Genomic DNA, 15,145 nt, shown 5'->3' with positions numbered 1-15,145 from the left:
GGGGGAAGAATATTCATATACTGAGTTTTTGGAGGCTAGATAACCTTTTCATTACTGACATGACCCTGTTCACTTCAAATTGCTCACTCTGGCATGGTATTAAAAATCAGTTGCTTGTAATAAAGCTCAGATGACTGATATAAGAGAAGTTGAAGGGGTAATGTATATTAGGTAGTGCATAGCTGTTACAAAAGTTTCTTACTTTACACAAGGCCATGTAAGGCAAGAGTGCTTGCTCAGTATTGCAGATGCACCAGCCTCTCTCAGGGTCACTTTGGACAATTTTCCTGTGTGCAAAGAGACTTTGTAAGTGTGACATATGCATCTAAAGAGCACAAAGCAATCTTTTATTAGTTAACAAACATAAAATGCAGGATTTAATGAGCTCCTAGGCTAGGCATTAGTATGCTGTCAATCCCCAGTACGACACTTGAAGAGTCTTTGCTGGCCAGATAGTTGCAGATCAGATGGAGGAGAGCCAGTCTTCACTGCTCCTCCAAATAAGTCTTCATTGCTGCTGGGTTGCTGTTTTCCACCTGCTTACTTTGCTTCTCTGGGATTTTATGTCATTCCACGTGGGTGTTTTTCCTCTTGAATCCTAGGCTGGTAATTCCAGCATCAACAGCCCTACCTTTGTTTTGCATAGCTATACTCTGTATTTTCTCCAAGGTCTGTCTCAGTTTAGCAATTTCTTTAGAAGTCTGAGGCAAGGTTAAGCAGCTGTGCCTTGGATCATGGAAAGCTAAACCCCGGAGAGGGAGGTCACACAGCACAAATATTAAACACTGAGGTCAAATATTATCAGACATCAAATGAGGAATTTCAATGAAATTAATTATTCTTGAAATTGCAAGTGCCATGGTTCACGATTTGGGATACTTATACAGCTTTAATTTTTCTTTAAATCATTTGCAATAAGTGATTGAAATGCTGCATTTTTTATTTTTATTTTTATTTTTATTTTTATTTTTATTTTTATTTTTATTTTTATTTTTTGTGGGGGGGGGGGCAGTGCTATTGTAGTTATTTCAATTGTTAATCATATGTTCTAGAAATGTAGTCTGAACAGGTAGCAAACACCACTGCTCACCTTAAATACTCAGTTCGCAGCACCTGCAGATCATTTGGAAGATTTTCAGTATATGCAGACTGCAGTCGTCCTTTCTTCTATTCTAGGTAATGGGCCCCATCATGATCGAAACTGTGTTTACGATGAGCGCAATGTAGTCGATGGAGTTTACTGCCTCCCAATAACACACTGGATTGAAGTCTCTGGACATACTGATGAGATGAAACATACAACTGACTTCTATTTTAATATTGCAGGACATCAGGCTATCCATTACTCCAGGTAAAATACAAGTCCATGCCTTGGCCTGTGTCAAGTATTCGAACAGAAAATCAGTATGATATCAGCAAACTTTGAATTAGAAGTGGCCAATGGCAATATGCATGCAACAGTTCCTCAGAAAAGCTGCACAAAGACTAAACACCTCTTTGCAATTAAATGTCTCTTTTTTTTCTCTCTCAATAAAATGCAGAGTTTTGGAGTTCAAGGATACCTGCATTCTATGAAAAGCTGTATGAGTTGCATCACATATGAAAATGCTTATCACTAATTTATGGATAAATTTTTGAGGAACTGTTATCTTCAAGTGTTTGTAAATATGCATCTATACACATGTATACCCAATGTTTTTGTATTTAGGATTATTTTAACAAAGTACATAATTTGGGGAAACAAAAAGAATATATTCCTGGACCAGAACTCTAGGGCATCGTGTTATTGCTTACTTGTGGAAGCAATGGCAATTAGTGACATTTCTTATAGATGACTTCTGCTTCTTAAACAGAATGAATGCATTCCCTTAAAAAAAAATAAAAAATAAAAAGTAAAATTGAGTTAAGTCTTAAAATGCATTTACTTCTGTGGGATTCTGTTGAGTCTAACTGATTCCTTCTTCTTTTTGAGTCTGGAAGACCTCTGTAAACTTGGGTTCCTGTAATTGTAACTCATCTTTGTAGTGCTGGGTTCAAGAAGTGCTACTAGAGCCATTGCTGCTTTGTGAGGTAAAGCAGAATAAGATACAGATATCTCTAAAGCCTGCACTGAAATGAGTCTGATGCGCTCACTAGTGAAGCATGCTGCCTGAATTAGGAACCAGTAAGACTTAAAGAAAAGATAGTAAGCATTCTTCAGGGCTGTACATAAAGCAGAGGCTGTGTTTAGAGCAGTAGACTTGGCACTGGTGGCTGTGCACTGAGGACTTGGGGACCATTTGTAACTTTGACCTTGTCTCCATCTGTGGATGTGACAATAAGTTTGTTGATTGATTATCAGCATCAGTACTGGCAAACCTGATATGCCATGTGCAGCTGATGAGCTGAGGTTGCTTACGGAATAGTTAATGATCTTAGGATCATTATTTATTTTATTTATTTATTGAGAATATTTATTTTTTGAAAATATCAGATGCTTATACTTTCACTGGGTCTTACCATTCCTTTGTGTGAATTTCTACAGATTACCCTTCCGGCTACTCCAGCCTCACTCTCCTGTCTCCTTCTACTGTTTTATCTGAACCCTTATGTAGTGTAGGAAGCAGAACTGTTTTTTTTCTCATGAGAGTTGCAGCGTATGACAGAAAGATTTTCTTTTCTTGGTGTCTTCTGGAATAATACAGATTCATAAATAGTGTCAGGCATATGTGGGTATTCATGTGACTTGGTACCATTCCCCGGAGACCTCCTCAAGCTATATAATACTCCTGACAGATTGTTATCTGTATATCTTAAGCATCCATTTCCAGCGTCCTATCAGAGAAAAGATCTTGTTTCCTCCAAAGCAGAAACTTGTCAATCCCAAATAATCTTAACTTGGCAGAGGAAGTTTGTGAGAAAGAGGAAGAGCTGTCAGAAAAAGAATATTTAAACACCAAAGGCTAACTTATCTTTATTTCCAGAGGCAGCAGTGATCCATTTAATACTTCCTTATCTGCATGACTATGTTTCCAAGATGAGGTAAAAAGCTGCAGATTCCACTAAAGAATATTTGGATAAAATTTTCTGTGTTGCATAGTCAATTCCAGATGAGGATCTCCTGCATTCCCATCTTACATACTTTCACTGCAAGGAAGCCTTACATGTACATCTTCAGGAATTCTTATCTAATTTCTTTAAGCTCTATTAAGTAAGCATACCCTGTGCTGTCATGTAATTATTAATATTTTGAAGATATGCACCCTTAAATGATTTTTCAGATGTTAACAGCTGGGGGCAGTTTCACCCTTCCACTGGTTATTAACACAGCAGCCCAAAGCTAATGGCTAGTTGAGGTATTTTTTTTCTTCAGTTAAAGCAGTTAAAGTGAGCTAATGAAAATGCCATTATTTTTTATGGATTTATTGATTTGGAAGACTACTGTGGACATTAGTATCAACAAAACAAACAAAAATCCAAAACCAACAACACACAAACAAGCAAAAGCTAAGCAGCAGTCCCTCTGTCTTTACAGCTGAAAGCTTAGTTTATAGTCTGGTCTTGTTCCCCAGCTGAGATTACATTTGCCCACGTAAAGCAGCGGTACCACAGGGAGCTTTAGGAGCACAGATTCTGAGTACTGCCACTAGCTGTAAGATCTGCAAAGAACAGTGGCACCTGGAAAGAAGTTATTTATTGGGGAAAACCTGTGATGTGTCTGTTCTCTACATTGGTGCTGATCTGTTACAGTTAATAGGATTGCCATGTGTAAATCAGTTAGAGAGGAAAGTTTTTCTCTGACAAAATGGCCTCCCATGTGTGCTGGTGAAATGATTTACTTGTCATCTGGCTAATCACAATGATTAAAAGCAGTTGCTGCTGTTAACTGTTTCTTTTTAAAACATGTGCTTAAATTTTAAATGGATTGTAGTGGCATGAAATGTTGCCAAAAGTCGTTCTGAATAATGTTGAGGATGACAGCAATGCTTTGAGATTTTTTTTTTTTTTTAATTCAGGGTATATTCATTCATAAATCAGTGAACTTTTTAGACTTACAGGTTGGAGAATAAGTGGTGCATTTTTAAACCATAATAGGATTTTAATTATTTTTTTAAGTGTGAAATGGAGTTCACCTGCAGCTATAGAGTCATGACTGATGTTAGTGTTAGTGTTCACTTTTTTTTTTTTTTGAAATATAGTGACACACATCACTTAAATCTGATTCAGAAAAGAAAAGAAAAAGTCCCTTTCTCTTTTGTGTTAGGTATTATTGTAATAAGATGCCTTAAATTGCAGAACAGTTCATTTAGGACACAGTAATTTTCCAACACAAAGATGAGTTATTTCATCTTTTCTGGGAGAAGGTGGTTTCACAAAGTCAGTAAATGTGGGTCACTTTAATGCTGTATCAGTTCCATCTGTGAAAGGTGGAACATCATAATTCATAGGTGTTATCTGACTTATACTTATTAATATTCTTCTGTAGCTCTCAGAAGAACAGCTCTGCATAAGGATGAAGAGGGAGTGACACCTGAAATTTCAAAATCCTTAAATAATATGTTGGAGACAATGATGCTTGATGGCAGAATTAGGTAATAGGAACACATATCACTGAAAGCAAGGGCCATCTTGTTACAGTTTTCTATTTTCAGACTGTTGTTAGGTCCCCAGATCCATATTTACCACCCTCCCACCTCTGGGAATTACTACAGACAAAAGAAAGGTCAGCATTTATCAGCAGAACACTGCTTTAATGCCTCAAGAGGCTAAACAAGAAGCATCTGGATTTTGCCTTGGGTTATACCTCATTCACTTGCATATCTAAATTGAGATTTTAGTGCAGATCAGGGGTACACATTTTATGTGGCTCTCCTGACCATCCCCACTTTCCACAGTTTGCTTCTTAATGCAGAGCAGTCTAAGAGTGAACAATCCTTTTAGTGAATTTGAATGAAATCTTGTCAGATAAAGCTAAACAACAGTTTAGTAATTCTTCTGTGAAGAATTGAGCATTTATTTGATTGATATGAAACGATCTGATGATAGTTTGGGTTGAAGATAAGAATCTGGTTGGATATGTTTTGCTTGAGGCTCACTGGAGAAAAGAAAACTTAATTTAACTTAACTGGATTGCATTTATTGCTGTTTGAGTGTTGCAACAACGTTGGTATTGATGAATTTAAAGCTATACTTAAAAGACATTTGTGGTAGGACTCAGTTTGAGGCTAAGTACTTACTTTGGATGTCTATATAGAGCAGTTCAACTCACTGGTGAGTAGCTGTCTACTTTAGAGTGAATTGAAGGACTGAATAGATCTGCAAACTACATTGAGTATGCTGATGAGATCTTCATTGATTTATAATGATACTTTAAACATCCAATTCTCGTGTCCTGTTGCTTGAAATTTGATGTCTAGTGTTATTTGAGATGATCTAGAGTTTACTGTCTGGCCTTCAGCTGCTGCAGTACAGGAACACAGTTCATGATAGCTCTTTGGTTGTATCTGTGAGGCCCACACAGATGATCCAGATGCTCTAGTACATCTCAGAGGTTATGAAAGCTGTAATTAGGCAATGCATTGAGCATTGCTGTGTCTGAAAACACCCACAGTTGTAGATACCCAGGGCTAAGTGTCTTTGTCTTGATACTGTACCCCAACTCAAGCCTACATTAATGAGTAATGTCCATCTCAGTTCAGTATGAAGTCAGAATTACCTTTGAATTATGCAACTGGAAAAATGCAAGAGAGAGCTTTTATTTGTTTTTACTCTTTAACTGGAGAAGAGTTTCATTTCTAGTTTAACTGTTTTTTAATTCATTCAGAAAATAAAATACCCTTCTGTTGTATGTTTCTGTGTCATTCTAAAGCAATTTTTTTAATTACTGATTATATATACATATATAGAAGATTTAAAGAGGAAGCTGTCATTCAAAAAGGGGAAAAAAAAAAAAAACAAAAACAAAACCAACTAGAGTTCAGTGAACTATGCTACTGTAGTAGAAAGCTGAACTGATACTTTATGCCTACATTCAGAATTAAGAGAAGAGGTGATGATATCTACGGAGATTACCACAATTAACATTAAAAGCTGAGAGCTAGCTGTCCCCTGTGCCTAGAGAAAGCTTGTGGTAACATTATTAGAGAAAAGAATAAGAACTAATGAGTTCCAGATCAAAAGTCTTCCGTTGTATTCTAGTAAAATAATCTTGATTAAAAATACTTAACAGCAATAGGAGTTTGTCCTCTGATTTCAGTACATGGGGCTCTAACTGTAAAGTTATCTGGCCTTTTTATACATTAAATTATGATAATATTCTAAGCCACATTTTGTGATATGTTTACCCCATAAAGTAGGACGTTTGTGGATTTGTTTGAATTTGTTTTCATCATACCGAGCTACAGCATAGTTTAAATTAGATCCACCTTTTATTTAGCAATAGAATAATCTTTTATATGTTTTAAAAATTATTATTATTTTGTCTCATATTTATCTTTTTTTTTTTTCTTATCACTCTCAAGTGGAGCTGTGAAATGCTTTTACTAGTCTCTGATGTGAAGAAAGCAGGTTTCAAATCAGTGTAAAAAGTGACTTTTAAGTAATTTTACATTCAAGTTCTTGAGAATTCGGAATGTATATGGTGGTATTGTGGGAATGTATATCTGAGGGATTAGGAGCAAGAGTTAGAAAAGAACCATATTGTGAGCTCAGAACTTTATCAATTTTTAAAGTCCTTATTGGTTTATATTTAATTTATCCCTGTAGTGAGTAACAAATGCATTTTTCTTCCACATTTGCTGGTGATGCAAAAAAAATCACAAACTTTGTCCTTTCATGAACTCCCCACATAGAGCCTTCCCTAGCAGTATCTGTAAACTTGAAAACTGATTCTGTTTTTCCAAGTTTTGAGATTTTGCAAGAGCAGAATGGCACTTGGCTGTGTAATCTAAGCCAGGCTAGCAGACAAACCTAAAAACCAGGCTAGCTACAAACCTAAATCCCATGAACTGTGCACAGAAATAGTTAGGATATGTTGTTAGTGAAGTCACAAACTGTGGAACCTTTGTAATGACATGCATAATCTGGATTGAGGGAACTCACATTTTGGTCTTTTTTTTTTTTTTTTTTATTTTGCTGATCATTAGCAAGCATCTGTTGCCAGCATAGCTCTCACTATGACCTACCACATGAGCGTTAAAGAGAAGATTGAAATGGAACTCCTGGATCTCAATTGTTCATTACTAAGCACATTTCTTGTGAGTGCCATAGTAACAAAATCTGACATTAGAACAGGTGATGCAGATTTGCCAGAATAAAAAATCACAGAGCTTTTACATTAAACACTTTTGCATGATGGTCATCAATGTCTGAATTCTCATTATTACCTCTGGCTACAGTAACTTCTCTGTTAACTCTAATAAGTGGCTACTACTCAACATGCCATCAGATTTATTGTGCACTGCAGAGTCTGAGGGACATGAAATATTGTCTAGACATTGAGATGACACTGTTAAAGTAATGACTGATGAATGGTAAATCATCAATGTAAACATGATAAAATTGTGGGAGGGAATGATTTTGGCAGCAAATGGGACTGAAAACTAGCAAACTTGTGAACTAATAATGTCAGGTATTTTTAAAATGTCATGCATTGTTAATATTCAACAACTATTCTGAGTGTTTCTATAAAGCTACAATGTATGTTGTCAGCATTATTGATAAATTAATATTTTTGAGCTTTTTTACATTGTTCTAGGTTATGAAACTATTAGAATAATTCTTGATAGCACACCAAGGGCACACCACACTATGTGGATTTCACTTCTGGTGAAAACCAATGTATTTCTAATGATTCACAGAATATTTTCACAATTCAGAAATTACTGAATCCCCCAAAGTGATGTCTAGCACTCATCTATACTAGAAAAAAATGTCTTCCATAGCACCTTAATTGTACCTTGTTTTCCTTCTTTTTCTTAACTCTGATATACTCCTCCTTATGAAGTTTGTGAAGTTCTTGCCATTTCTTATCCCTTCAAAGAAACATATAGGAACTAAACATTTTGGTTGTTACACATGCGAAAAAGTTTTTCTTTTTTTTTTTTTTTTTCTTTTTTTTTTCCCCTCCTAATCATATTCTGAATCACATCCAGAGGTAATGTCAAGGTCCTTTAAACTTCCACCTGACTGAGCCAACAAAGAACCAGTAAGGCTTCTCTAAACTTTGATGGCTAGGGAGGTGCTATGAATATGCAATAGTCTCTTGATAGTATTACTAGAAACCTTAAGAGTAAGGCCCTGTAGGCACAGGAGAGCTTTTGCAGAAATAAAGTTCTTAATGTAGTTCCATCTCAGAAGTTAGTATAATTTTGTCTGTCACAGGGATAGGATGAGGTTTACGAGATCTGTGCAGTGCCACTGTCAGCATGGGCATGGCAGATACAGAAAGAATGGGACCACCGTATTGATTCTGATGCTTGTAATTCCACATCAGCACAAAGCTCTGAAGGCCAACAGTTGTTAGATGTGACATTCCTCTGGAAAACAAATAATTTTTAAATACAAAACTTGAGCATGGCTCAATGTACTTCTAAGCAGCTAGGTGAATGTGGCAAATTTTCAGAATTTTTAAAAATTGTATTTATCGCCAGCACCAAGAATTACCCTGATCATATTAAACAATGTGTTTGATATGCTGTTTACAGAAATACCCGGTAGGAAGTCTGTAGCTGAGTGTTGTGACATGGCAAGGGGAGAGGAAGCTGCAAAGAGCAGCTACTGTTTAATAGAAGCAAATGTTTTTTCTCCATGTGCTAAGAGCCTACGGCTTGCAGGGAGCTTTAGAAAGAAACCAGGAATGATGGTTCAACTCAAAAGTGCTATAGTAATTTAACCGCATAATTTCCAAACAAGGTGTGTGCAACAGGACCCAAAGGGGAGCTTGGTGTGCTGCTTTGATAGTCTTGTGAGTTTTATCTGGATTTTTCTTTTCCATTCTACCATTCATATGTAGTATTTGGAACTGGCACTTGATTGAGAATTATTTATTTGGAGGGGGTGACTGTTCAGAAATTAGTATTTTGTTAATAAAATGGCAGCAAGCAGAGCCTGGCTGTTGATGGCTAGATGAATGTTTTTCATCAGCTGGCTGGTATTGGGTAATATTTTCTTAAAACTTCTGTTGCTCTTTAAAATGGATCTTTTCATAACTGTGTCAGTACACAAAATGGTTTTCTTACCTTGTAAGAAAAACTCACAATTCTGTGTTATTATGGGAGCAAAAGTCAGAAGGAATACTGGGAACCCTGCATAAAAAAAAAAAAAAATAAATCCTGAGGAGTAAACATACTTATTTGTTCTGTTTTTTCTCTGTGGGAAAGAACAGACAAATGTTGATAGTCTAGTAAGTATGAATTTTATGTGGGGTATCACTGTTAGGGAGCAAAAGCTATTGCTGATCCTAATTTCTCTTTCTGAGCGTACCTCTCTTTTGACTGTATTTCTTCTGAATGTCTTCAGCCTTATCCACTGCCTCTTTGCTCTTTAACATTCAGGTGGCCAGCAAGAGAATAAAGTTCTGCCTCTATTGGAAAGCAATTTGCTGGTGGTGCCGGCTGTGAATAAAATTGCCTGTGATGGTGAAATCCTGCTCCATTTAGCTCACAGCTGGGGCCGTGAGGAAGAGAGGCAACAAAGCTTTTTCACCAAAGACGATGTTTCAGTGGTCTTGCAGATATTTATTGCTTTTTATCTTTTACATATGTTTATCAGGTGCCCTATAATGGCTGGAGTTTCTTAATATAGTTTACCTCTTGATAGTGGGAGTGCTTTTTTGAGACCAGATATTGTACACTCAATCTTCTTGCTATCTACCAGGAGGGAGGGAATTCAGATACTTAGATATTTGGTTGTTATTGAAAGAACTTAACTGAGAAATCTCCAAAATTTACAACCAGCAAAAAAGCTGAACCACTGACTTGTGTTTGCTGTCCCCTTGCCTAGCCTTTCTGTGGTTTTCACAGATACAGCTCCTGGGCCAGGGTAGCCCAGCAAGCCTTCGGCTATCTATTGCAAAGGCAATTTTCTTAGACAAACATCCTCCGAATGAAAGAGTTTTCAGTCTGCAAATGGGAAAGGTGATGCCATCAGATAGTTTACTACCAGCAACTGCTTTAGTGTTTGCTTACTGAGTGTATACCACATATCTGAAACCATTAGTCTCCAACTCAAAATATCTGAAAAAACACCATGTAGTTGTTTCAATGTAAATGACAGGGGAAAAATTTAAAAGATACTTATTTTTTATTTTTTAAACAGTAACAATCTGAAGTTATTAAATTATGAATTCTACCTCTATTTTAATTTTTTATAGGTGCTCATGGATGTAAATGCAAGTTTTTATGTTTGAATGCTCTAGATATTTACAAGATGATTTAAAAAAGGATCCTCCATATAAAAATGTGGCAGATACTATTTAAAGGATAAAAATAACTTATCAGAAAGGAAACTTGAATGTAGTTCTAGTTTCTTTGAAGTTCATATCAGAAACATAAGTATTTCATTTCCCAAGAATAAATGAACGTTATCAAATTGCTGTTGCATCTTCCCATTTATAATTTTCTTTCTGGAACAGAAAGATATATATATATGTATATGTATATGTATATAATAATAATAAAAAAGTGTCTTCCCAGGGGAACATATTAAGAGGCTATACAGAAAACCTCTTGTTCCCTTCTTTAATGCTTGGGAAATTTAATTTCAGAGAGTCAGGTACATAATCCATGATACTGTTCAGAATTTAATGTGTGTCCTCTTGTGAACTATGATAAAAATTGAGTCAAATGTCATAAAGGTTGCCGTGTCATAAGAAATATGGATTTCCTCTTTATTGGCTCAAATGACAATGGTTTGTAAGTTTAAGCAAAATGGCTTTTGATATGAAAAGACTAATAATAGAAAAGATGATTTTAAGCATACAGGAAGAGGAAAAAGGGGAAATACACATTTCAGTTTTAATACAGAGACTATGTATAGAATATAAATTATGTCAATAATGAAGTAGAATCTTGATTTTTTGTCTATTTATTTAATCTATCTATCTATATGTCTACCTACCTAAGTACGGTTTAAAGTAATTGAATGAAGAGTAGCAGCAGAAATAGGATGATAGCATTCATGCACAAAGTCAGCCATGGACCAGCAAGACTCTCCTTGGCTCTGTCATTCAGTTTAGGGGCTGGATGCTAAGTGCTAGTGTTGAAGTTTGTGGGTTTCTGGAGCCTTCCATTTAGTTTATCTAGCTTCTCCAGGGCTGCCTTTTCAAAACTCTTCAGAACAATTATAGTCTATGCCTTCATTGTCCCAGGATGAAGGCCTGATGAGGGGGATATGCAGTTTCTTTGATACAATACTTTCCTTAGCATTCCTTCTTTCTGCTGTCCAGCTGCCATCTTGAAGTGTTGGTCTTGTACAGACCATTCCTAAACACAGGGAACTAACTGTTGTCTTCACTGCAGAAGGCAGATTTGCTGAGCTCTAATACTGAGTTGCTTCAATCTGGTAAGATGAAAGGAAGAAAAACCTTCTTGTATATATTTATGGTCTGGGTAGTAAGGCTATCCAGTATTGAGTAATGTTTTACTAAGTCATGCTTCAGCTGAGAATGTAAAGACATTTACATGAACTTCTATAAGAGTAGATGACTTCAATACATTTTTTCAAATGCCTGCAATTCCAGTCTCCAAGCACGTAAAAATATACTACTAGGAAAAGAAATAAAGCTGAAAAAAAAATATTATTTTTATTTTGGTGGGCGCTTGCTTTTTTAGATATTTATGTGGCTGACTGTGGTGATGATTCATTTTTTTCCCCATATTTTTAAAGTGTTTTCTAGAATACTCAGTCTGTGGTACTCTAGAATGCATCTGCCCCTCTTTAAAATGAATACAAATGAGCTGTTACAGTTTTGGAAATTCTGGATAAATATTTTGACTGGAATAGACTCAGATGCAGAAGCTATCAGGATTGTTGTGTTTGGACAGTACCACAAGAAATGAATGTACTTCTTCCTCTGACTGTCTCTGACAGCTCTGAGGAGATTCCAGTACTCTGTGCTAATGTATTACCATTAGATCGCAAGGAAACTTTTCAATAAACTATGTTTTGCAATTATAAAATTTTCACAAATACATACTGGTTTCAGAAGCATGGTAAAGCATTGTAAAATTTCTATTGGATCTGAAAATCTGCATTTTGAGAAGTAGAGTCATTATTTATTATTTTTGCAGTCTAGGTTTGTAAGCAACTACTAAAAAGAATACAAAAGATATTTTTACCAACACTTCCTGAAACTTCTCAGGTACTAACTTAAAGTTCATCTGCAGTGGTTTAAGTCAACTTTCTTAAGCTCCTTTAACTTAGATGCCAGCAGTGGCATCATTCCCATTACTAAGCATTAATGTTAGAAATTCTCATTACTATTGCCAAGGGATTCATGGCTCATTACTCTCTGGCTTAGTTTAGCAGCCTGTTGTTCTTGTGTTTCCAAGTATTTGTTCTAATTCAAAACAAATGGGAATGTTGGCAACCTAACAGAGACATATGTAGGAAGTAACCATTGGCAACCAGTACATGAGGCAAGATTCTATAACTGGAGCATTTAAATATTAATTCCTACAAGCCAACTGAGAAGTCATTTCCAGAATGTGATCCTGAGATTGTTCAGTACAAGCCTTGGAACTTGCTTCTCTTCTCAGGCTATATTTTTTGTATTTGGCCATCATTTGCTTCAGATCATGTTTATACAAATTAAGTTATGAGAAGAGTCATTCCCTGCCAGGGCAAATGCTGTTTTCCACTGACTGCAGTGTGCTCCTAGAATCAGTAGAAACTTTACGTGTATGTTTCAAAATAAAGCCTGACTAACTCCTATAAGGCTAGATCTGAACACGCCCCTATCAGTGTGCATATAAGATGATGATAAGATTACTTTGTTATCTTCATGGTATCTTATCTTCATGCTAGAAATACACAGTAAAATATGACATAAAGTATTTCATTTTGAATACAGGGAGGATAAAATTTTATCTTCCATAATTTAGTTTTACTCATGTACGTAAAGTATTGTGTGACCAAATTATATCATTTCTAGAATAGAGATAAAATAGACTATTTAAAAATGTATAAGTTATAAATTCATTGGCTTCAAGCTTTCTAATAGAGTGAGATGAATGAGAAGGGAGAAGAGTTTATGGTGGTGTTTTTTTTTTTTTTCTTTTTTTTCTTTTTTTTTTTTTTTTTTTCTCCTGTATAGGTTCCAGTGTACTGTGAGCTTAACAAGAACAATTTCACTGAATTCACTGGAACATGCCACTAATCCCTGAGGCAAAATTAGGTTTCATTTGATCTGTTATTGTGACAGAAGAGCAAAGATGGTTTACAATCCCGTTGCACTTCTGTTTCCCGAGGGATATGTTCTAGTCCTGGCATGGAAGAAGTCAGCTGTATCAGGTTCTCTTTTCAATTCTGTCAGTAACTAACCTTTGTGGTAATGTTGTAATCACTGTTAATGGGAATATACTTCCTCATCTGTGTTGCTTTCTTCGGAGGAACTTTGTGATCAGGTGATACTCCATAAAAAAGAATCCCCAATACTTCTGGTTTGAAGGTCTTTACATCCTCTTTGTATCATGGGATCAATGGGAACGACAGATTTGGTTTTGCAAACCCATTTAAAATATGAAATGACAGAACATTATGTTTTTGGTTCTTTGTCAGGTATTCCATGATGTGAGATATGACTTCATCACAAACTGCAGTGAAAAGCAGAGATAGCTGAGCTAGCTTGGAATGAACGAGGGCATCATCCAGAGGTTGTTTAGCAATCATGACACTGAAGCTGTAGCAAAGTAAATTTGCTTGCAAGGAACTCTGTGTTTCCACAGTTTGACTACTTCTGGTATTTGAGATAGCATAGTTAAATGAAGACTGAGAGAGAACATACGTTATCAGTTAAGAAAGACATTCAGGAATTAGTACAATTCCAGGTTTAAACTGAACCTGCTTTAAGATCAAATGGATATTAATTGGTTCTGAATGAATTTAGAGTGTAAAGTAGAACAAGGTTTCTGACATCAAAGGAATGATGTCTGAATTCTGGCACGACCTTTCAAACAGGGCAGGGAGGATGAGGAACCTAAATTATTTCAAGATGGATCTTGATAAATAAATATAGGTAGTGATTCCAGAGATGGAGATCAAAGTTTAGGATTATGGTATTGTAGGTCATAGGCTCAAAGAGACTTCAGAAAATATCCAGTCCATTTTCTTGCTCTCACTTATTCTCAATTACATTTAAACTATTCCGGTTTTATCCAGTGTGATCTTAAATATGATCTCATCTCAGTTATCAGATTCTACAGCCCTGTCACTGTTCCATTCAATTACCTCACTATTCTTGCCATTAAAAAGCTTTCCTAATGTTAACTTAAGTCTTCCTAGCTGCAATTCATTTCTTGTCCTCTCCACAGCAGTTTTGTAGTTTTTTAATTTTCTGTGCTTCCATCCTTTTGAGGTTAAGTTGTACAGGGTCAGTTAACAGATTTCATGTCTATGTGTTTATTAAGAAATAACTCGATGCAGTAGGAGTGGGTTAGTAGACAATAGGCTTCTGATGTTTCTATTACATGCAGTGCCAGAAGACTTACTTCAGATTGTCTTTCTAGCATGCATAACACTGCCCTTTTATATGTTGCACAAATGATGGTAGCCTATCAGTGGCCCTGATTATCCATGTGAAGCCTTGTTTCTGCTCCTGTTTTATGCCATTTCTGAGTGACACTGGTACCTAATGCCTTTCACACTTCTTTGTGGACAAAATCTGTTAGAAGGCACTGGGATGAGAGCCATGAACTATTTAATCTTGCAACTGCAATAGGTACTCAGAAAGAATACTGAGAGAACTGATAACTTGTATCCTGGGCATTTGTTTTCTGGAGAACAAGGCAAATCTGATGATTTTCTAGGACTCCATGCCATTGCAGCAGTTCTGACTGCAATTAACTGGGGCTCATAACCCAGAGAAATAAGCTGTCATGTTCACTTCACCTTAGGTCATGGGATGATGAGCAGCAGATGTGAAGGGACACAGTTAAGAGTATCTCCT

General features: G+C 36.1%; 1 protein-coding gene across 1 annotated transcript in view; it reads left to right on the top strand.

The window, feature by feature from the left end:
• Window positions 1–15,145, top strand: part of EPM2A (EPM2A glucan phosphatase, laforin) — a 43,775-nt gene that overhangs the window by 12,132 nt on the left and 16,498 nt on the right. Inside the window, exon 2 of the mRNA XM_032185685.1 lies at window positions 1,177–1,351. Within this exon, the coding sequence (XP_032041576.1) occupies window positions 1,177–1,351 (175 nt within the window). The remainder of the gene's footprint in view (window positions 1–1,176; window positions 1,352–15,145) is intronic.

The sequence above is a fragment of the Aythya fuligula genome, chromosome 3 (genome assembly GCF_009819795.1).
Source record: "Aythya fuligula isolate bAytFul2 chromosome 3, bAytFul2.pri, whole genome shotgun sequence".
In the NCBI taxonomy this organism is placed as follows: domain Eukaryota; kingdom Metazoa; phylum Chordata; class Aves; order Anseriformes; family Anatidae; genus Aythya; species Aythya fuligula.
The sequence above is the reverse complement of the archived record's forward strand: the minus strand, read 5'-3'. Positions and strand labels throughout refer to the sequence as shown.